Below are 23,030 nucleotides of genomic sequence, written 5' to 3' on the forward strand. Positions count from 1 at the left end.
CATAATTTCTTAATAATAACTTATTGGGTTTAAAAAAATTATAAAAAGTGGAAACGCTTGATATGCAAATAAACTCTCAAAATCTGCATAAAATTTAATGCGCTAGGAGGAGGTGGATTTTCTAGAATTTCGCATTAGTTAAAATGCGCATTAAAGTGATGGAAACGGCTTATTCGCATGAACGATGACGTGTAATGACCATTTGTAAATGGTCATCGGATGGTATAGGTGTGTGAGAGCTTGACGTGACTGGCTCAACGAAAGGCCCGACCATGGTACACAATTCTTCAAACGTAGTCCTGGTTAGTCGAAAGTGCTTCACCCACAGATCGTCATTAAAGTGGGTCCTCACAATCCAACAGAACTGTTTTGAGCGCGGGCGCTCCCAGGTATATGGAGGCTGTCGGCGAATGGGAATAGCCATTTGAGCCCTTATTATGTGAGCTATTGCACTTATTCTGCAATGTCTCCTGACAGCATTTAATAACATAATGTACAATTGCTTTATTACAGCAAATACAACTCTCCCCGAAGCAAAAAGGTCTTGAAGGCTCCCTCAAGATAATGCGCACTTACAGTTCATGGAAACGTGCGATGTTTAGCAGTTTTTTAGTCAAATTTTCAGAAATGTGCATTAAAAATGCAAAACATTTTGATGGAAACCCAGCTAGTGACAAGTGATTTGTTTGTGTGACACACACACAAAATATGCTGCAATACCATCACAGCTAATCACAATATATGTGGTTGGGATTATGCCCACTTTTTCAGCAGTCTTGGTTACAGAAGTTTTTTCCTATTCTTTTTTTATTTTTTATTAGGATTTCATAAAAATCTTCATAAAAGAGCTCTAAGCCATGAACACAACCAACTAGATCTGAGGTGAATCGACAAAAGCAAAAAAGTATTTGAAAATCAGACAAAAAGCTACAAGAAAACAAAAGGTAAATTAACTACAATCCCATTAAGCAATGTGAATGATGAAATCAAATTAAAACAATGTAAATATTTAAAAATGTAAAAGTATAGAAACTATACATTTTAAGTTTATTGCAAAATATTGAGATACATACAAATATATGAGTAGTTTCAGAGTGTAGAGAGATCGACTCGATTGCATCGTTCACAGTGTGTCATGGGAGTGGGCGGTCACTGCCAAGCTCTTTTGCAGGAGTTTGTTTGCTGCAGTTCACTGATTGGTAGATCTTTTTCTTCGGGATTCAAGGGTGGTGTTGTTCTTCACCAGGATTTCTGCTATAAGTTAAAAATAACATGGACTGATGGCTTCAAAAGAAGCATATACCATTGATTAACAAACTTGGAGGGGGGCCTGGGTAGCTCAGCAAGTAAAAACGCTGACTACCATACCTGGAGTCGCAAGTTCGAATCCAGGGCGTGCTGAGTGACTCCAGTCATGCTTCCTAACCAACCAACTGGCCCGGTTGCTAGGGTGGGTAGAGTCACGTTGGGTTAACCTCCTCATGGTCACTATAATGTGGCTCTCGCTCTCGGTGGGGCGCGTGGCGAGTTGTGTGTGGATGCCGCAGAGAATAGCGTGAGCCCCTACAAACATGCTATGTCTCCGCGGTAACATGCTCAACAAACCACGTGATAAGATGCGTGGATTGACTGTCTCAGACGTGGAGGCAACTGAGTTTCATCCTCCAGCACCCGGATTGAGGCAAGTCACTATGCCACCATGAGGACTTGGAGCGCATTGGGAATTGGGCATGCCAAAATTGGGGAGAAAAGGGGAGAATGGAAAAAATGTATGGGATTTTTGCACTCTATTACACAGCTGGATTTTAGACTAGTGAGATTTCACTGTGGGTGACGCCACAGAAATAGAAACCAAGCGGACGACAAAATGTCTTGTCGCTAGTCACGGCTGGTTAGGACAAAAACTAAAATGACAAGAGATAGCTTTTACCATGCCATGCCTGGTCAGGCTACAGTGTAATGATTATATGTAAATGTTACGTGACAAAAGAGTCTGTGGTATCTACATGCAGTTGGTTTCTCAATCCTGGTTTAATACATGCTTAAAAGTATGTGCTTCCCCATTACCAGCAAAGTACATACTTTTAGTATGTGAATTGGGATGCAGCTATTGTAGCAACATTATTTGTTACAGTCAACACTACTGCATTAGGTACAAGCCTATACAGTAGATTACTAAGCTGTTTTCTTCCCTTGGGTTTGAAGTTTTACTTGTGTGGTCGCTTTTAATTGCTTTTGTTCTTTTTCAGTTGCACTGAAAAGTGAAGAGATTTTCCTCACAGCACAAAATCAAGGCTATACTTTGCTACTCTAAACGCTTCAATAATGCCTCCCTCCCTAGACATCCATAGTAAAATGCAGGTCGCTGTATCAGAGTTCACAGTCTTTGATATTCACCATCAGACTGCTTAGATTTCACTGAAAATGAGATATGCTTGCTTTGCTCGTACTTCCAGCCACTTTGACTTTCTACTCCACTCTTGTGTCTGTCTGACGGTGTCTCCCTCTTCACAGTGTGCAGACGGCTGTGGAGTCCTTCACTAGAAAGAAAGATCTGTAAGAAGCCCCCACCCTGTTGTCGTTTTCTTCCATGTCTCTGTTCTGTGCTTGGGAATGAGCAATCAGATGAATGTGGGCTTCAATACCAGGTCTCTGGTTGTTCATATATAGGACTGGGCGATATATATTTAAAAAAATTGTTTTTTTTTAGCCTTTTATGGCAATTATATATATATATATCTTATATAAACAGGGGAACCATTATTTCATCCAAGCCATTCTTGCCAAGTAGATTCAAAATGTTTCATATACTGTAAGTACTAAAACACCACTTGTTAAAAATAATCAATTAGTGCATTTACATGCACGATCCTGCTTAATAAGCCGACAACATGTAAGGTCGTGTAAACGCCTTAAACAAGATTTTTGTCCATTACCCAAATTTTGCATTGCATTTAAACACCTTTACCTGCGTTCTTACCAGCTTATCCAATGCTCGCAAGTGTTGTGCACATAACTGTTTACATTTTGACGTCAAAGCAGAGAATAAGCCGATGCTTCTTGCATTGTCATATTTTTTTTTAAAAGCCTGATTTTTGGTAGTTATCAGGGTATTGGTGTGCATGAAAACATGCTCAATGTTTTGTATATTACTGTATATTTCACTAAGTGAACACAAGGAAGAATGCTAATTTCATTTATTTGCACCAAAATAACTAAACATAGTAATAAACAGCAAACATGTTCGAGTGATGTAAATAAATTGTTGAATCAGAGTTTTGAGTCAGTTAATTGATATGGACAGTTTGAATTTACCAATTCTAACGCTGTTTTTGCTGAAATCAGAGACGCAAATCAGAGATGAAATCAGTCGAAATATTTGTCTTAACGCACACATACTCATGAATCACAAGTTATGTGAGATTTACGAAAATAGTCTGTTAATTTTTAGACCTTTTGTCTTCAGTAAACGTACTGGCCAAATAAAATGTACATTAAAATCATTGCAATATTCACAGTGTTGTGTAATTTTATATCACCAGCAAAATCATTGCAAATATATTATGAATATAAGATATATCGCCTAGCCCTAGTTGCATAACCTACATTAACTTCTGCTGGTGTGTGGCTGAAGAAATGCTGTTCTTTATGCAATTCGGTTTCATTTTTGCGTGTACATGCATGGTACATGCTTTTGTAAACAGTGGCTTAATGGTTTTGGGGATTCTAACACACAACAGTCTAAAAATGACCCATCAAATGTTGATGGATAGACCAGTGCTGTGACAAATAATGTTGCTACAATAGCTGTGTTTTTGTTTTTTATTCTGGTCCCTAGATATGGCTCGGGTCATTCCTTCATTGTAAGTCAATGTGATTTTCCGTCCGTTTTATTGTCCGCCTGGCGAAAATCTTAAGAACAATTGCTTTAAAAGAGTGTACACTGTAATTTTTTTTCCTCATTAAAAAGTTTTAATCCTAAAGAAATTAATTGTAATTTTGAAATAATTGTATAAAATCATGAGCACTCACTAGAGATGAAGACTCCAGTCATACGAGTTATCTTATAAAAGCTGTTTTATTGTACATGGAAAGGGTCACTTCATGGGGGCTGACATGTTAGAATAACATGACCAGCCAAATGCTACTTGCTTATTCTCAGTAACTGCCCTGTTGGATACTTTCCCTCATGGATTAAAGTAATCACTGCTGAATGTGAATAGTACATTTCTACAATGGCATCTGAAACTAAAATATTTATACTAAAATTTTGAATGATACTGCATCCAACACACTAGGTTTCAAGTCCAAGAGGATACATACAAAAATGTTACTGAGTGCGCCTTTAAAAGTAATAGCAAAACATCTCCATAATAAGCTGCGTAGGGTATCATTCATATCCGTTTATTCATATCCCTAACCCTAAGGTCTGAAACATACCTCACGAAAGTACAATTGAAGTCAGAAGTTTACATACACTTAGGTTGAATTCATTAAAACTTTCTTTTTTTCAGTTAACATTTTTTATTGATTTCATAGACATAACAAAGAAAAAACACAACATATATACATTGAATCAACATTTAACCCCCACTATTACCCCTCCCCAATCACCAACCCCACCCTGACCCACAATGAACACCCCTGTGGTCACAAATAAGAATACAAAGAAGAAAAAAAAACAAACAAAAAAGAAAATATAATGATTATATATAATTAAAACTAAACTACTCTCTCCACCCCCCCACCCCCAAGTACTTGCCCCATTTCCTATCACACAAATTCCAAACCCCCAACCTTCTGCTTGACCCCTGCTCAAAAGCAGCCACCTTACCCATCTCCACACACCACTCCAGAAATGAGAGCGGTCAATCCAACTTCCATCCCCTTATAATAATTTGCCTGCCAATTATTATATTGGTCAGATCCCAATTTTTTATGTGTTTATCCCCCAAATTTATGACCGCCCATTCGCCCAAAATATAGAGTCTGGGGCAAAATGTAATTTGAGTGCCCAATACGTCACACATAAAACTCAAAATTCTTGGATCTTAACACACCCCCAAAAAACATGGGTTGTGTCTCCATCTTCTGATTGGCATCGCCAACAGGAGGGTGTGTCTTTAAAACCAAGCCTATACAATCTAGAGGGGGTCCAATAGAATCTATGTAAAATCTTGAATTGCATAAGGCGCACCTTTGGATCTCTAGATGCAGACTTGACGTTTTTTAGAATCCTAGCCCACACTCCCCCCTCCAATACCAAGTTTAAATCTTTCTCCCATAATCTCTTGATACAAATTAAAGCTCTGACCCCCAGACTCTGAATTAGCAGGGAGTAATACACTGATGCCTCATGACCTTTTTCAAAAGCAGTAATCACCCCTCCCAGAGTATCTGCCACTTTAGGGGGGTGTGTGCTACTCCCAAAAACAATATAGAGCAGGTGGCGCAGCTGTAAATACCTATGGAACTGAGATCTGGGAATCCCAAAATGTTGAACAAAATTTTCAAAAGATCTCAACAGTCCACTCTCATATAGGTCACCGAGTGTTGTAACTCCCCTCACAATCCACTCTGACTAACAGAAAGGGGACTTATTAATACATAATTTAGGGTTCAGCCATATATTTGAGGTCACATTTATATAAATGTCAGAATTAAACAATTAATTTTAATAACATTAACCTTCCCAATCATAGATAAATGTAATGAAGCCCACATCGCTTGAAAACCTTTTTATTAAGGGGTCAAAATTAGCTCTAACTAAATCAGACAAATTTTCTGGGAATAAAATGCCCAAACACTGAATGCCCTGTTTGGGCCACTGGAAGGCGCCCAGCTGGAAAGCAGTTACTGGGCAGTACGCTGTCAGATCCAAAGCTTCGGATTTAGACCAATTGACTCTGTATCCTGAGAACATAGAAAGGGAATTAATAATTCTGTGGAGGCAAAGCTTATGCACCATACCTCCTGCCATCACCCCTGGAAAATCATCTTCCCTTCTTATCGTGGCTGCTACTGCTTCCAGGGCAAGACAGAATAATAATGGGGAAAGAAGGAAACCCTGCCGGGTGCCCCTATCCAGAGTAATATAATCTGAAATTAATCCATTTGTTTGTACCGCCACTACCGGGTGTATATAAAGTAACTTAATCCATGCAATAAAAGTATTCCCGAACCTGTATATTTCTAAAATCTTAAAAAGATAATCCCATTCTTCCATATCAAACGCCTTTTCGGCATCAAGTGAGATGGCAGTGACCGGAGTCTAATCATTCGCCACTGACCACATAATATTAATGAAGCACCTAATATTATCAGAAGAGCTGTGGCCCCGAATAAACCTCATCTGATCTATATGTATAAGAGATGTCATAACTTTACTTAATCGGTTAGCCAGAATTATTGACAATATTTTTACATCTAGCTGGATCAGGGAAATTGGACGGTAACTCTTACACTCGCTTGGGTCTTTGTGCTTTTTAAGAATCAGACTGATCCGAGCTTTCGTCATGGTTGACGGCAGCTTTCTATTCTTTAATGATTCTGTATAAACTTCTAACAAAAGTGGAGCCAGTTCTGTAGCGTAAGATCTAAAAAAATTCAGCGGCAAAGCCATCTGGCCCCAGAGCCTTGACTGTAGGCAAGGCCTTAATTACCTCACCAAGCTGCTCCAAGGTTATCTCAGAATCAAGAGAAGTTAGGGACTTCTAATTGTTTCACAAAGTTTCTAATATCTTCATCAGTAGATGAAGATGTGGAACTATAAAGATCAAGATAGAATTCTTTAAAAGCATTATTAATATCAATGGCGAGGTAAAAATTTCACCACCACCAGATTTCACTGAGGGAATGGTAGAAAAAGACACTCTCTGCTTTATATATCTAACCAAAAGCTTCCCTGCTTTGTCCCCCAACTCAAAGTATGAACTACAACTACCAAAACTCCACCTTCCATGACAAGATAGTATTATATTTGTATTTCAATCGGGTCAATTCTCTGAGGCCTTCAGACGACATTCGGTGCTTCAGCTCTGCCTCAGCGCTTTTAATATTTCCTTCCAACACCACGAGTTCTCGTGCTTTGGATTTTTGGATGAATGAGGCATACTGTATGATCCGGCCCCTAAGAACCGCCTTAAGTGCCTCCCAAGCCATGCTTACAGAGGATACCGAGAACCAGTTGGTCTCCATATAAACATTGATTTCAGTCTTTAACATTTGTTGGAATTCAGGCTTTTGCAAAAGGGATACATTAGAGTGCCAACTATATGATTTCCTTTTCTCCATATGTGGCAACACCTCTAAACTCACCAGGGCATGATCTGAGACTAAGATATTTCCAATTGAGCAACCAATAACAGATGAAATGAGGGACTTGGATATAAAAAAAAATCTATTCTAGAATAAATCTTATGGACTGATGAAAAAATGTATAGTCCCTACCGGATGGGTTCAAATGTCTCAAATATCTGTAAGACCAAGATTTTTACACATCCTGTGAAGCATCAGTGTTGCTCTAGATGGCTTACATACTTTTGCTTCACTATGATCAAGGACTTAGTCCATCAAAAGATTAAAGTCTCCTCCCAATATTATATCATGAGGGGAGCCAGCGGCTTGCAACATCCCTTCAAGATCTATAAAAAAGCCCTGATCATCAGCATTAGGTGCGTAAATATTAGCCAAAATCAACCTTTGCCCCTGAATTTCTGCTAAAACAATAATGACTCTCTCTAATTTATCTTTAATCCGTTTGAGACATTTGAATTGTAGAAGTTTACTTATCAGTGTAATGACTCCCCTGCTCTTACTTGAGCCAGCACTAATGAAAACATGTCCACACCATATCTTCCCAAATTTTTCAGCTTTCTGCTTTTTAAGAAGAGAAATAACCTTCCTTCTTTTTATAGGGTGCCACAGCCCATTCACATTCCACGTGGAGAGAGACAATCCATTCATATTAACATATGACATTTTGGCATATTAGAAAAAATAAATTGTGTGTCCAAAAACAAGACCACATTCCAGCATTAGTGTAACAATCAAACCCCGAACTTCCCCCAGAACCAAACAAACAGAAAAAAGAAAAACATGTGCATTAACCCCACACACGACATTGCCAACTGTCGTCCATCCCTCTAAACTCAAACAGTCCGTGTACGCCTACGAGAGCCCCAATGACAACTTTGCCGTCGGATTGCTCAAGTCCTGAGTTTTTATACAAATTTTGTGAGACAGAATTACAAAACAGAAGATAATCTATAAAACAAACTCCAGCCAATAGGCAGAATAAACACAAAGAACATGTAGATTCATCCACATAACTGTCCTGGAGGTGTGTTCCTTCACAAATCAAGCTCCAGCTGCTAGGCGGAACTAGCAAAAAAAAAAAAAAAAAGAACCTTCAGTTTCCTAGAGCAGCCAAACGAATGTTCAGTGATTCAGGCACAGTCGGCTGTTACATGAGTGCAACAAATGACTCGGTCACTCCAATGTCCTGCAAGAAATACTCCACAAAACAAACTCCAACTAATAGGAGGCATAAGCACAAAGAACGTGCAGATTCATCCACAACACTGACCTGAAGGAGTGCTATTCCACAAAACAAACACTCAAAGGTGCTCAGTTTCCTCGGACAGTCAAGTGATTGTTCAGTGAGTCAGGACCACTCGGCTGCAACGCGAGTATCACACAATGACTTAGTCTGTTGACTTTATGAAGGACATGGCTTGTTGGGGACATGTAAATACTTTACGGCCATCCTTAATATCTATTCTCAATTTGGCCGGGAACATCAGAGCAAAAGTGACCTTCCGTTGATGTAAGTGTTTCTTGCATTCCTTGAATTGATCACGTTTCTCTCTTGTCGAATTCGCAAAGTCTGGGAACAAGAAAATGCTGTGGTTCTTCCAAGAAAGCCTTCTTTTACTCCTCGCCTCACTTAACGAGATCTTTATCGGATGATCTCAGAAATTTGGCCAGAATTAATTGGGGCCTGTCTCCCAGATGGTGCTAGATGGGCTGGTTTGAGTAGTTCTGTAACTGCTGATCTCCTGGGATTTTCACACACAACAGTCCCTAGAATTTATTCAGAATGGTGCCAAAACAAAAAACATCCAGTGAGTGGCAGTTCTGCAGATAGAAATACCTTGTTGATGAGAGAAGTCAAGAGAATGGCCAGACTGTTTCGAACTGACAAAGTCTACGGTAACTCAGATAACCACTCTGTACAATTGTGGTGAGAAGAATAGCATCTCAGAATGCTATTCTGAGTTGCAGGTTGGTGCTGTTTTGCCGGCACAAGTGGGACCTACACAATATTAGGCGGGTGGTTTTAATGTTGAGGCTGATCAGTTTATAATGACTATAACTTACTTACTTCAGCAATATTCTCCTCAAACTGTTTCTCTGCCATGACAGTAGTTGGCTTGAAAGAGAAAACTCACCGTAGAAGTGCACAGTTCTCACTAATGTCCGATATAGCGCCACTTGCGGCAACATTGAGAATGCAACACATTGCGTTTTGAATTGCGGTCTGACACATTTTGGAATGCAACAGTGTACAAAATCAAGCTTGGGTAGCTAGAACCATATGTGTTCACATACTTGCGTAGAGTACAGTACTGTGCAAAAATTTTAGGCACTTGTGAAAAATGTTGCATAGTGTGGATGTCTTCAAAAATAATGACATAAATAGTTTTCATTTATCACTTGATGTCATACAAAGTCCAGTAAACATAAAAAAAGCTAAATCAATATTCGGTGTGACCACCTTTGCCTTTAAAACAGCACCAATTATCCTAGGTACACCTGGACACAGTTTTTCTTGGTTGTTGGCAGATAGGATGTTCAAAGCTTCTTGGAGAATTCGCCACAGTTCTTCTGTCTATTTAGGCTGTCTCGATTGCTTCTGTCTCTTTATGTAATCTCAGACTGACACGATGTTCAGTAGGGGCTTTGTGGGGGACATAACATCTGTTGCAGGGCTCCCTGTTCTTCTATTCTAATCTTTTCTATTTGCAAAAGTAATGTTTGGGAGTCTAACATTTATATTTCCTATTGACGCACTAAAGCTGAAGATGTAAATAACCATCTTTAGACAAATGCTTTTGTGAAACATCTTATGTGCCTAAGACTTTTGCACAGTACTGTATGAGCAGCAGTATTAGAGATGCTTGCCTTAAATTAAAAACACTGTTCTAGCTTCCTCTATGTTAGAATGAGAGCTTCTGGAAATTAAAATAGGTGGACAGTGGTTTAGGGTGTTCAGCAAAACACCTCAAGTCTGTCTGTAAACAGGCTGTGGATCATTGCGTGTTGCCCCTATGAGCCCTGATAATGACAGCAATCTCGAAACTAATGAATTTGCAGTTCACTGAGCACATATGGCCTTCTCAGTAGCGGATATCAATGTGTGGCATTCTCCTAGCAGATCTCCTCTCCTGCCATGTGCATGATCATATTTATTTAGGTCATGTATGTATTAATACAGGCATATTGATTTAATCGCTTGTGCTTTGAATGTATTATGCACAACTGCTGTTCTTTTCAATGAGAGGCCTGATGTCATGGTCAAACTATGGCCAATATAGTGACATAGAGTTTGAATTTCAGTGACAGTATGTCCAGCGTTGGTTCCAGTGTGGGTACAGAAGATGTTGGTGAAGGTATCCGTCATTGGATGGGTGTGCCACGAAGGGCCAGAGGAGGCGAAACTTCTCCTTACGCAGGAAGCAGTTCTGGCCGCCAATCTGTTACTGACACCATGAGCACCTACAGTTTCAGGTAGCATAGCAACTTCAAGACCTTGAACATCAATAAGTACAAGTGTGTTTCAAAAGGTAACAAGACCTCTCATGTGAGTAAATGTGTACCTATTTAATTTAAGTATCTTGCCAGATCAGATTAGGTAAGTAGTAATTTTTGGGAGTCAATATCCAAAGCAATTTTGTGTACCTATTGTAAGGATAATCCAGCAAGAGGGGGATAACCTGGGGTTAAGTGCTGAAGGGCACATTGACTTGCTTCTTACAGGGCACAAACCAGCAACCTTCCAATTACTAATATGAGCTTTAGCCACAACGCCGCACCACCGCTTCCTCAGAAAGCCAACAGATCGTGCTACCTATCAGTCACAACTTTTAACATCAGTTTCAAGATGGCTGGGCTTGACTTGTAGAAAGTGGTCAATTATTTTGGTGTGCTGTTGGACACATCGTCTGGTGGCCTTACAAGGAAGCATCAACATAGGTGCTTTTCCACTCTCTGGCCGAATGGTTCTCGTTGCAGAATCGTGCCATTGTGTAACGATCTGGGCTCATTGGCACAGGTATGGTTTCATTTTCCACTGTGGTGCTATGAAATCATGATTCAAATCAACTGATGGGGCAAGTGACCCATCGTAAATTGCCACATCACTATAGCCGTTTTAACAGAACGGTTCTGTTCTAAGTATGGTTAGCTAATTGTGCTGAGAAATCTGGGTCGAAAATGGTTTGTAATCATACCGTAACAAACCATGCTCAATGGAAATGTTACTGGAATCATTACTCACCGCGCTCAGAACCGTTCGGCCTGATGGAAAAGCAATTTTTTAATCTGACTGGCTGGAAAATTTCAGTTGAATATATTTACTTACATGGGAGGTCTTCTTTCCGTATTTATTGATATGGAGACTTTATGCTAGACAAAAACTAATTGTTGATTGTCTTGGTCCACATATCATCCCCAATGTCAGGTCTTGCTCTCAGGACCTGGACGAAGATGCCAAAGAAAGTTCTGTAGGTCTTGGCAAAGCGTCGTCTTCCACGGCCCTGTCTGAACTTCTGGAGGGTTTGAGGAAGAAGCGTGCTGGGTGGGAAAGAGGCTCAGAGGCAGGTGAGGGTAGCACCGTGTCCCTACCCATCTATCAGACCACAGGGGCCTCCACACTCCGTCGCAGAGCCTCAGCGCTGTCACTAGAAGCAGAAGAAGGTCTGGAGGACCTGCCCCGACCTGGCATACTAAAACCTCCCAGTCCCCATCTACCTCGTGCCTCCAGTCTACGCACCCTGTCCGATGCGGGACCAACTTCTTCCACAACCACATCTACCACAGGAAAGATTGGTCGCTACAGTTCCTGCGACTCCCTCACATCCGTGACCTCCGCTGCAAGTTCCCGCCACCACTTGTCCAGCCTTGCTATCCCGGAGGAAAGTGAGGAGGAGCCCAGCATGAAAGCCCTGCCCCCTGTTGGCTCCTATCAGCCAATCCGTCGTCGTCTACTTGGAGGTCTGGTGGCCGAGGGTGGAGAGTCTCAACTAGGGGCAGAGCCTCTTGTGTTCCAGAATCGGCGACACCTTGGCAACCAAGACAAGGGAAGGGCAGGAGATGATGTAGGGGATGCCAACTTGGACATTCTCCCAGCAATCCGACGAGTGCCGTCCACCAGCAGCCTGGCATCTAGTAGCTCCAGAGGGGGCCAGAGACGAGCCCTCAGTGTGCATTTTGGGGAGTTGCCCCCACCAAGATTGGCACGTAGGGAGTCTGACTCGGATTCCTCAAGTTCTGGAGGATCTCAGCAGCGCCGTGGGCCTCAGGGAGAGAGGTTGGAAGCCGAGGGCAGTGAGGATGTCAACTCCGTGATGAAGAAGTACCTCAAAAAAGCAGAAGTCGATTAGCAGGCTCAACGAGGTTAAGCTTAAATATCCACTGACCTGCCTTACATGAAAAGGGATAGTTCACCCAAAAATGGAAAATGTCATTTACTAACCGACTTAGTTCAGAATGGCATTTTGAACATAAAAACCCTCATGGAGTTGAACACCAAATTAGAAGTTTAAGAATTGTCATACCACTCTCTATCGTAGAATGAAAGTACATTAAAAGTAGTTCTTATGTGTTATATTCAAAGCCTTCTTAAGCCATACGATAGCTTGTGGTTTTGGACTGACATACAAATGACAGAATTTTCATTTCGGATGAACTAGCCTTTACACAATACTGTTTAAAAAAAATCTGAAAAATGAGCAACATATGGAAATATATTTAATTGTGAGAAACTGTTAACCATTTAATCAGTCTTTTTTCTAATGACAGTATAGAAGAAAGCATGGAGAATCATCCATGTAGAATGCATTGAGGCATATTTACTGGAAGCACAAATACACTTGAGAAATTATTTTGAACACTGTTTGTACACATGAATAAAGATGTTAAAGTGAGAATGCTCATTTAATTCCTTATATTCTCACAGTAAACAAGCCCTTGGTTTGAGCCACGCTGATGCCTGGGGTGTGCATCAGGTCAAGGAAATGAATCTTGACCAGCAAGCGCTCTTTCTCCCTCACAGCAGTCAGTGTAAATTTGTTGAATGCCAACAGATGTAAATAAAAATGTCAAGCACAATCATTGGTATTTGCTTCTGACCTTTCAAAGTAATGGGGCAGCATCCCATTTCTAAGGGACATTAGCTCAAAATAGAACAGCGATTGTGCTTTATAAATGCAGAGGATGTTAATGTCCAAAATAGAGTTTTAGACTTGTCATGTTTCTCCAATTGAAATATTAGTATAGACTGCCTGTTTTGTTGTATTACTAGAGAAGCAGCAACATAAAAACCATAGCTATGTTCAGAATGGAAGACCATTTAGAGCATACTACTAAATACTGTGCAGTACAAGTGAAACATGTTGCACATTTAATTCTGCAAGTGGTGTCCAGTTATCTTAGAAACAATATTGCATTTTTAATTTGAGAAAAAAAAAAAAAAACTATTTACATAACAGTATACTATTATGGAACACATCCCATAATAAAACATCCAATTCTTAATTTCTAATTGGAGGCATTTTATGAAGTAAAATGCTGAAATGTACACCCAACTGTATATTCTAATAATTTAAGTTAACTGGTAATACATATTAGTCAAAGAATTGTTCATTTTAATTATATTAACTTTAATTGAACACCAGTGTCTTTATCATATTGCCTTACTTAATGCTCTGCCTTCCATAGCTTATTGCTCTAGCAAGTTTACCATGGTTAGGGTTTAAGAGCACCCATGGTATATAAAAATTTAAATGACACAAAACCTCATGACTTCTTGCTGAAGACATGTTAGTCAACTCAAATCATGCTTTCTGCATGGAGAAAGTACAATTCAGAGATAATGACACAAGTTTCCATTCTTCTCCAAACAGTTTTATTGATATACAGTGTAGCTCCATTGAGACAGTTGGGAGAAAGTTGAGCTTTTAACTCAAATGACCAACAGAACCCTTTTGGGAACACGCCATTCTCAATCCACACCTGCAGTAAGACAATACAGCTGCAAAGGTCACACCTTTGCCTTCCGTCCCCTTCCTTTACCCTAAAAAAGGATAAAAGAATAGTTATTCACTTACACACCAAAAATAATTATTAAAATAAAAACATACACTTACAAGCACCTTTTTAGGTGGATTTTCCCCATCTGAGGTTTCCCTGAATGAGAAGAAAAAAAAATAAAAAATTTCCAGTGATGAGAAACGTATGAAAATGTTAGCTGCATTATTGTTTTGGAACATTTGTTCCTCAGCTGAGAAACATCCTAACACTTACTCATCTTCTGCCTTTTCTGGCTTTCTCTTTAAAAATAAAATGGGGAGCAGTGAGATCAGTGTAAATTTGATTTGATCAAATTTGTGACCTTGGATAAGTAAAACCTGGCCACACCTTGCCAGCACCGTTTTTTGTGACTTTCTTTACTGGTGATTCTTCAATATCTTCCTCCTCTTCTACTTCCTCATCCATCTCTTCATCAGAATACTCCTCCACTGGGAAAGAAGTCAAAGTTGGAGATATATAAAAGTCGCCAAATTTAGAGCAAAAAGGACCACTCACAGGCTACATGTTCCGCTCCGACATACACAGGCCCAGAGCCGTGCTTCAGTCGAAAAGTCACTGGTGGATGAAGATCCAAACTAGACAGATTTACCTAATGGAGAAATGAAACCTCTTGAAATGGACACCGTGGAGGTAAAATCAATTATGACAACACACTCAGAATTTGATGTACTGCACATACTGTAGACAATTTGACAGACATATTGATAAACTAAAAATGCCATGAAAACGCTTGAAACGGAGTTCTTATATTGATGCATTAACTTTTGAAACGAGGTATTGGCAGGAACTATCAAAAGCGTACTACGGCTATAGTGCATTTTATGACAGCTTCTTTACAACCCTGCGTAGAAAATGATCAATATTAGAGACAAGAGTAAATGTATGTTTTGTTCTACAACATACACACTTCTATACTGCAAACGTGAATTTTGAAGCTGTATTGAACTTCATACTTCCCCAAAACAAAAAGAAAAAAAGTGGCTTCAAAGTTCACATACGAGACATGACTGTAATTTATGTAGAAATGTCCACATATCATCAAATAATGTTTACAACAGACCTTGTCGCTCAGTTCAAAAACACATTTAAAAAATCCAGAAGGAACATGTGGCAAATTAGACTTCAGATTTGACCTACAAATTGACCTAAAAGCTGAACAGCTCTATTTACCCATTTCATGTGACACTGTATGACCGCTCCGCCATGTTTGTGACCAAAATTTCATATTTCTTAATTGCTCTGCGGGATGCGGCAAAAGTCGGCGAAATTTCCATTTATAAATCACGAAAAGGTGACACTGCAGTTTCATTACAATGGCAAAAATGTAATTTCTTTCAATGAAGTTTTCACTTTCAAGTGACAGGGCTCGATTTTGCCAAAGCCAAGCAGCGATGAAGGGAGCGAGCATGGATACAAACACGTGTGGGCCTTTACCCATTTATTCAGACATATCAGTTATTTGTACACGTGTCAATTATTGTTATAACATCAATTTAGATACATTTAAACTGGAAATGCACATAGGACGATGTTATTCATAACACCCAGACTGTGTCAATGATAATTAACACGTTGTAATGAAAACACACGGTGAATATATAGTATATTTAATGTGTATAATGTAGGTCAATAATAAAAAACACAAGATCATGAAGCACAGATTTTATTCACACCATACGCCTCAGTTGTTCTGTGTTCTCCATGAGTTAAAAGCAACTCTTACATTCATACAAATGGGATCAGACATTTTGTAATGTTTAAGGTATTGTACTGGTAGATGTGTGCATTCCCCAGTAACACATCAGACTCCACGTCATACGAAGATAAATCATGAATAAAATGTATTTAAATATCCATGAAAGTCAAATTTGGGCAATATTTGTGCTGATTTCAGAACTATATACATCTTTCCTGGGACTCGGCATGGATCAAAATCACTTCGTTTTTCTTGATATTGTTTTATGGGTGTTTTTTTTTTTTTCCCCATTCACCGCGATTGGTTTCCTCCTGCTGATGGTCACAAATATGGCGGATGAGGGGGAAAGTGACATCACTGAAACAGGTCAATTCATGGGGTATTTAAAATGTTCTCATTTTAAACTGCAGTCAACTTATTTTTAAATAAAAAAAATCTTACCGTTGGCATGGATTTCACATGTAGTGTTGCTATTGGAACAGCTTTCACCCTACTCTTGCCCTCGCCAGTGACCAACTCGATAATATTGAACTCATCTTTGGCGGTGTGACCCAGACACATCTTCAGATGAAATGTCAGTGTTTTAAGAGTTAAACGGCACTCAACACCACATTTAACACTATATTTAACCTACCGTTCTAAGCGCCAACTGGTGTTGGTGGTTCGTGTCATCCGTCTTAAAGGATTCTTCTTTATTCGATTCACTGAGTTCACAACCTAAACATCCATGGACCGATTGAGCAAATATGGTGTGACTTTAACTGTACCATCTAAATACTTCTATTTCACTTTGAAAAGAGGAAACAAATGGCATATCCTACCCCAAAGAGTAGAAAGCGGTTTTTCAGTTTTGCTCATTTTGTTGAAGTACACTGGATGACCCAAACAAAAACAACTGAAATGTACACAAGTTTGTCTTTCTCACTTAACGAATCACGTGAGACAAATTATTTAAAAATGCATTTACTTTTCTCACCAGAAATATTCTCAGGGCTGCTCTAAAGACAGCAAAAGGAAAAGAAACCGCAAAATTGCGTCCTATGAACGATTTAATAGGACCTTAATGGCGCATCAGGTGACAGCAATTAATGCAAGATCATGCAGGTTAATTAGAGATCCGACCTGCCGCATGAACTCACTGAAAACTCACTGTGTTTTAATCGAATTGAATTAAATAGTCTCATAATTATGCATACAAAAGATGTTGCCTTTTATATCTTAATAGCCTGTAGGTCTTTATCATTTTAACGTTGACAATAGAAACAAGGGCGCCTGCAGGATTTCATCTGAGGGTACACACAGAAATCTGCCTTGTACAACCTTATATCTATTCTAGGGGAGTCCGGAGGCATGCTCCCCCGGGATCATTTTTTTTGTTGTTGCAAAAACAACACCAAAGCATTCAATTCTGGTAGGGTTGCCACTTTTGACGTTTTAAAATAAGGGACACTTATTTTTTATTAATAATATGCTTTATTAATAAAATTTGTATATCCTTTCTTATATGCTAAAATGTGAACTTTCCTAACCCATGATTTATAAAAAAAATTAAAAAATAAACATTTATATATTAAAAATATATTTATTTTTATTTTTTTTGATTATTTGTCTTCTTTATCTTATGTATACATTTTGGATACATATTTTTAATTTTTTTATTTTATTTTATTTGTTTATATTTTTCCTTCACCTGTACTTGTCTTTATGATTATATTCATACATTGTTTGATCTTATTGAACATTTATATAGAAAAAACTCCAGTTTTACCACATTTTGTGGACTTTTAAGACGGTCCCTTACCACACCCTCCACAGTATAGCACGTTTTAGCACAATGTATGGACTTTTCAGACGGTCCCTTACCACACCCTCCACAGTATAGCACGTTTTAGCACAATGTGTGGACTTTTCAGACTTACCCACCTTAGGCAAATTTTCCAACTTATATCAGTGTAAAATTGACGATCTGGAACGATTTCACCTTGACGCCATCTGACCAGCTTAAATACGGGACAAATCGCGTCCCGTATTGATTCAATACAGGACGGGTGGCAACCCTAAATTCTGGTGATTTTGAGAAAGCTTTTTTCTCTCTCTCTAGAGGATGAGTAGCGTTCATGTAACTTTTGGCTAAAGCATTTCTTCCAGTAACCGTTCAGAACAGACGTGTTCTCGTGCTAAATAAGCAAAATGCACCACAACAAATAGAGCAGAACGCAGGTGTCTCGAGACGTGTTATTATCAGTTGAAGTTCTTTTTATCTCAAAGTGGCTTCTAAAAATGCAGTGCTCCCATGATAAGGTGACCAGATTTCAAGTTCAGTGTTCAGTTATGGTGCTCATTTTCACTCACTTGTTTCCCTGCAAGGTGCAAATCTATGCTGTAATGTACTGTGCATTTCTTTGCAGGTATTTTATTATACATTTTTATTTGTATATGTTATTAATGTCATATTCTTATTTTACATTTATTTCGTGTATATATTAAAACAACAAATGAGCAAATGTGAGAAGACGCTCTTAGTGTGCGAGAGGGGATGGTGGGCCGATAGTGCTGTTATACACAACACAAACTTATTAAAGATACAATTATTGATTTTATTTGTTCATCTGTGGGGATTAATTTGACTACTTTTAACCAGCATGTTATAGTTTGTGCGGTCTGTGTGGGAATTCCTGCATTATGAAGGCCAAACTTTCAATACAGTCCTGCGCCGAATTCGGAACCTGTAATAAAATGCATAACAATATAACTTTATAACATAAATAGTTAGTATGTGACTTAATTTGAAGCTTATAACAATGATGATAATTCTCTTCAATTCTTGATGGCAAAACTTGCCTGACCAAATAATCAGTAAAGGAAGACGAATGATTTGAAGCTGCTATAGCGAGTAGCCCCCTCTGCTGGTCAAAATAAACAGCACATGGTAGGTTTTGCTGCTTGGGCTTTCTTGCAATGTATTATTTCACAATGAACGCTGTCTTGAACCCTCGGGAAAAACGGGGACATTTCTGGGGACAGCTCCAGTCGGGGACAGGCTACCAAAAACCGAGACTGTCTCCGGAAAATGGGGACGTCTGGTCACGACCCATGAGAGATGCTGAAAACACAGTGAAACGTGATGCAGTTGTCAAAAGACATCCATCTAGCGAATGTTTACATGGAAAACGATTGAAAAACAGCTCGAGTGGATGCAAAAACACGTTCAGTTTGAACAGCCCCTTGTTCACATGACACAACACTAGCTGAAGTTACCTCTCAAAGTTACCTCTCAAAATGTCTCAGTTGATTGTAGGTACATTTCCATTGAATAGAAACCCAGCAAACACAGAAGTTCCCTAACGTTAGCATATGGTTCTCATTTGGTTATTTTTTGGGAACCAAATCGTTTGAACAACGTTCTCTTTTGGTTCTGTTTTATAACTATAAACTAACCTTCCAAAAAGGTTCCCAGCAAACACAGAACGTTCTCCTAACGTTAGCGTTTGGTTCCCGTTTGGTTATTTTTTTGGGAACCAAATCCTGATGTTCTAGGTACATTCTCTTTAGGTTCTATTTTTAAACTAAAGTTCCCAGAATGTTGCAGGGAGGTTTTTGTGTAACAACCTAATAAGAACCTACACGGAACATTCCCTAATGGTTATTTTTAGATTATGTTTTTATAACCATAATCTAGCTTCCCAGAAGGTTGCAGGTAGGTTTTTGTGTGACAACCTAATAAGAACTTAAACAGAACATTCTATAATGATTATTTTTAGTTTTGTGTTGTTGTTCTTTTAACCATAAACAAACATTCCCAGAAAGTTGCAGGGAGGTTTTTGTGTGACAACCTAAAAATAACTTAAACAGAAAGTTAACTTAAGTTTTATTGTTATAACCATAAACAAACCTTCACAGAACGTACAGGTTGTGTGTGTGTGTGTGTGTGTGTGTGTGAGACAACCTATAAAGAACTTATACAAAACATTCTTTAATGTTTTTTGTTTTGTTTTTTTTAACTACACACTTTCTTATTATTTGTAATTTTTTCATATTTTTCACAAAAGTTTCAGATAGGTTTATAAACAACAAACACATCAGTGCAGTGGCATCAGTGCAGTACAACATTTAATTAAATGTAGAAATGAAGATCATAGTGTATGGGAATTGAATGCATATTAATGAACAGATGGGAAAAGCATAGTGACAAAATAAATGTAAAATTCAGATTTAAGCAGATTACTGGTCATGTGAACATGACCTTTAAAGTGTAGCTCACCCAACAATGGAAAATCTGTCATAATTTACTCCCCCTCGTGTTGTTCCAAACCAAAATGTCTTTTTGCTCAGTCATTGTTCACCTTTCATTGCATTTTTTGTTCTATACAATGAAAAATGACTGAGGCATTCTGCCTAACATCTCCTTTTGTGTTCCACAGAATAAAGAAAATCATATGGGCTTCTGAGGACTAGTAAATGAGACAGATTTTTCATTTTTGGATGAACTATGCCTTAAAAGGAGGTTAAAGAGATCCCTCGAATCAGTTTATTCTGATGAGAATTGGCCCTGCGTATATACTTCTTATGACAGTTTCTTTTATTCATTGAAAATGAGACAGAATGTGCATTTCAGTTCCTTTTACTTATATTTTCCATGCTTGTTAATATATCTCAAACTCCCTTGGACCCATACTGTAGTTGCACGCACACACTCATATTCTAGACAGCTGTGTGATGTATTATTAACAGATCGCTCAGCCTGTGGATTACAGAATGGCGAGAACATGGGCTGGGAGTTTGACCGCCGCTCCCGTGGGTTCCACCGCCAGCCCCTCACCGCCATCAAAGACCACGAGCTGAAGGATGAAAAGAAAGTAAAGGAGGGGTAAGAAGACGGCATGAGTGATGGGAGGACAAAGAGACTCTGATATTATGAAGTGTGTGGGGGGCTGATGGGTAAATTAATATTAGATATAGGGTATAAAGGGGATAGTAGTCAAATGGGGAAGTTGTCACAACGGCTAGCCTATATCTATGTACATTTTCGAGTCAAAATCCTTTAGCCTATAATTTATACAATTTATTTAATACAATATTTGTTGACCAAAACAACATTTCTGCTGGTTTGTGCATTGTTTTGCGTTTCATAATTTTTCCCTCTTTAAATTTAGCTGAAAAGCCAACAATAGTCTGTTTAAAGAAATATCCTGAGTTCAGTACAATCAACAGCATAAAAGCAAAAATATTGGTTAAAGTGTGGCACTTACAATGGAAGTGAATGGGGCCAATTTTTGGAGGGTTTAAAGGAAGCTTATAATTTTATAAAAGCCCTTACATTAATTCTTCTGTTAAAACTTGCATATTATTTGAGCTGTATTTTTATTTGTTTTATTTATTTTTTTTTAGCATTTTTTGCAGGATTACAGAGTCTACAGCTTTACGTAGTCATGTAAAATTGGAAATAATTTTACACAGAAAATGTAAGTGATTTTATCACACTGAAATCATGTTAATATGCATTTTGTTGATGTCTTGTGGCTTTTCTTTTGAAACAGTGAGTATTTTAACGTTTATGGATTGGCCCCCTTCACTGCCATTGTAAGTGCCTCACTGGAACACAGATTTTTTTTTTTTTTTTTTTTTCAAAAAGTATTTTTGTGGTATTCAACATTATGCCACAAATACTGTCGATTGAGCTTAACTTGTATCGAACCCGGAATATTCCTATAATGGCAAGTTCCATTGTGACAAGTTTCCCAAAAGGTCCCCTGGGCAATAATGGTGAAAAATTCAATAGTTTAAAACTTTAAGGTATGTGCCTATACAGAATTTGACTTTCAAAAATAAACCTTTACCCTGAGAAATGTAGTACGACAATTAGGCCCGCTCTCCCCTATATACAAGTATTACATACTGACATTGCAAAGCAGTATGAGCTGCTGTAGGTGCATTTTTAATACAACTTTATAGTTTTTTTGTATGCACACCTGTGCACACCAGCGAAGGCCAAGCTTGATGTGCAAAATATAGATCTGAATACCCTGTAATAAAATGATTGCAGTGTGACTACATGGGAGCTCCACGCACACAATCTCCTCTCCTGAGGGCATATAGAATGGTTTAGAGAGAACGTAGGAGGCCTCAAGTGATTCCTATGCATGTGTGTGGGCCCTGTTCTCCTCTGTGAAACACTCACACACAAACGGCCTTACAAGTTAAAGGAATAGTTCACCCACAAATGAAAATTCTGTCATCATTTACTCACCCTCATGTCGTTCCAAGCGAAGAATGAAAGTCATACGGTCAACAACCTGAGGCTGAGTAAATGGTGAAAGACTTGACATTTTGGGTGAGCTAATCCTATAACTGTTGCTGGGAAAATACACCAAAGGTGCTGAAAAAGTTGTATGTCCCCAAAAACATTTACACTCTCCATTAGCTGCATAATACCTGTGTCAGCACTTTCCAAGTAAACTAAGCATATTGTGGATTGGCATTTTAGAGTGGAATTGGGGTGACTGTCTGACAAAAGTCAAGAAAAGGGAGAAAGTGTGGAAGATTGAGGCTGTAAGAGAATTCACGGATAATCCTCATACCTCCTAGGATCTAATTAAGATTTTCTCGAGGAAAAGGAGATATTGGACTCCTCCATAATGTCAGTTGTGCATCAGTGACTTAAAGACACTTTAAGGCCAGCCAATATGCCAGCAATTCTAAGGTTTCATGTTGGATAGATTATTACAGTTCTGGCCCAAATTGCCGTAAGTGTTTGGAGATTAACACAACAGCATTGTTACATTGAGCAATAGAATTTTATTTGCTGCAAACACAGCAAAACGAGTTCAGGACTGGGCAATGAGCCATAAATTTGCCATGTGTCACCTCTTATTACTCTATAAGGGTCAATGGCAGTGCCAAGGCTGCACTGCAAACTACCTGTGACCTTACAAAGCCTTATTCCCAGCCAGTTTATTGGTAC

At 38.8% G+C, this 23,030-nt stretch overlaps 2 protein-coding genes across 6 annotated transcripts in view; one reads left to right on the forward strand and one right to left on the reverse strand.

Annotated features, from left to right (window-relative positions):
• Positions 1-13,386, forward strand: part of LOC127433295 (unconventional myosin-XVIIIb-like) — a 62,688-nt gene extending 49,302 nt beyond the window's left edge. For 4 of the 5 annotated variants that reach the window (XM_051685059.1, XM_051685061.1, XM_051685062.1 and 1 more), the window contains 3 exons: positions 2,515-2,556; positions 10,621-10,791; positions 11,744-13,386. In XM_051685059.1, the coding sequence (XP_051541019.1) occupies positions 2,515-2,556; positions 10,621-10,791; positions 11,744-12,665 (1,135 nt within the window). In that variant the 3' untranslated portion in view covers positions 12,666-13,386. The remainder of the gene's footprint in view (positions 1-2,514; positions 2,557-10,620; positions 10,792-11,743) is intronic. The other variant, XM_051685060.1, reaches the window with a different exon arrangement.
• A 937-nt stretch (positions 13,387-14,323) lies between these two features.
• LOC127433585 (nucleoplasmin-like) lies at positions 14,324-16,927 on the reverse strand. The gene is made up of 8 exons (XM_051685618.1): positions 16,891-16,927; positions 16,704-16,786; positions 16,511-16,630; positions 14,869-14,962; positions 14,701-14,801; positions 14,587-14,612; positions 14,436-14,469; positions 14,324-14,356 (listed from the first exon to the last, which is right to left on the reverse strand). The coding sequence occupies exons 1-8, from the start codon at positions 16,925-16,927 to the stop codon at positions 14,324-14,326; spliced, it is 528 nt and encodes a 175-aa protein (XP_051541578.1).
• Positions 16,928-23,030: the final 6,103 nt, after the last annotated feature.

This window comes from Myxocyprinus asiaticus, chromosome 43, assembly GCF_019703515.2.
Source record: "Myxocyprinus asiaticus isolate MX2 ecotype Aquarium Trade chromosome 43, UBuf_Myxa_2, whole genome shotgun sequence".
Classification (NCBI taxonomy): Eukaryota; Metazoa; Chordata; class Actinopteri; order Cypriniformes; family Catostomidae; genus Myxocyprinus; species Myxocyprinus asiaticus.

What these genes read in the sequence shown, in the direction of transcription:
- LOC127433585 (XM_051685618.1), bottom strand. Translation starts at nt 16,927, where the DNA reads ATGAGCAAAACTGAAAAACCGCTTTCTACTCTTTGGG. An exon ending in ACCAGTTGGCGCTTAGAACG is followed by an intron (nt 16,631 to 16,703) that starts GTAGGTTAAATA and finishes TTTCATCTGAAG; the next exon opens with ATGTGTCTGGGTCACACCGC. An exon ending in CAAAAAACGGTGCTGGCAAG is followed by an intron (nt 14,613 to 14,700) that starts GTGTGGCCAGGT and finishes TTATTTTTAAAG; the next exon opens with AGAAAGCCAGAAAAGGCAGA.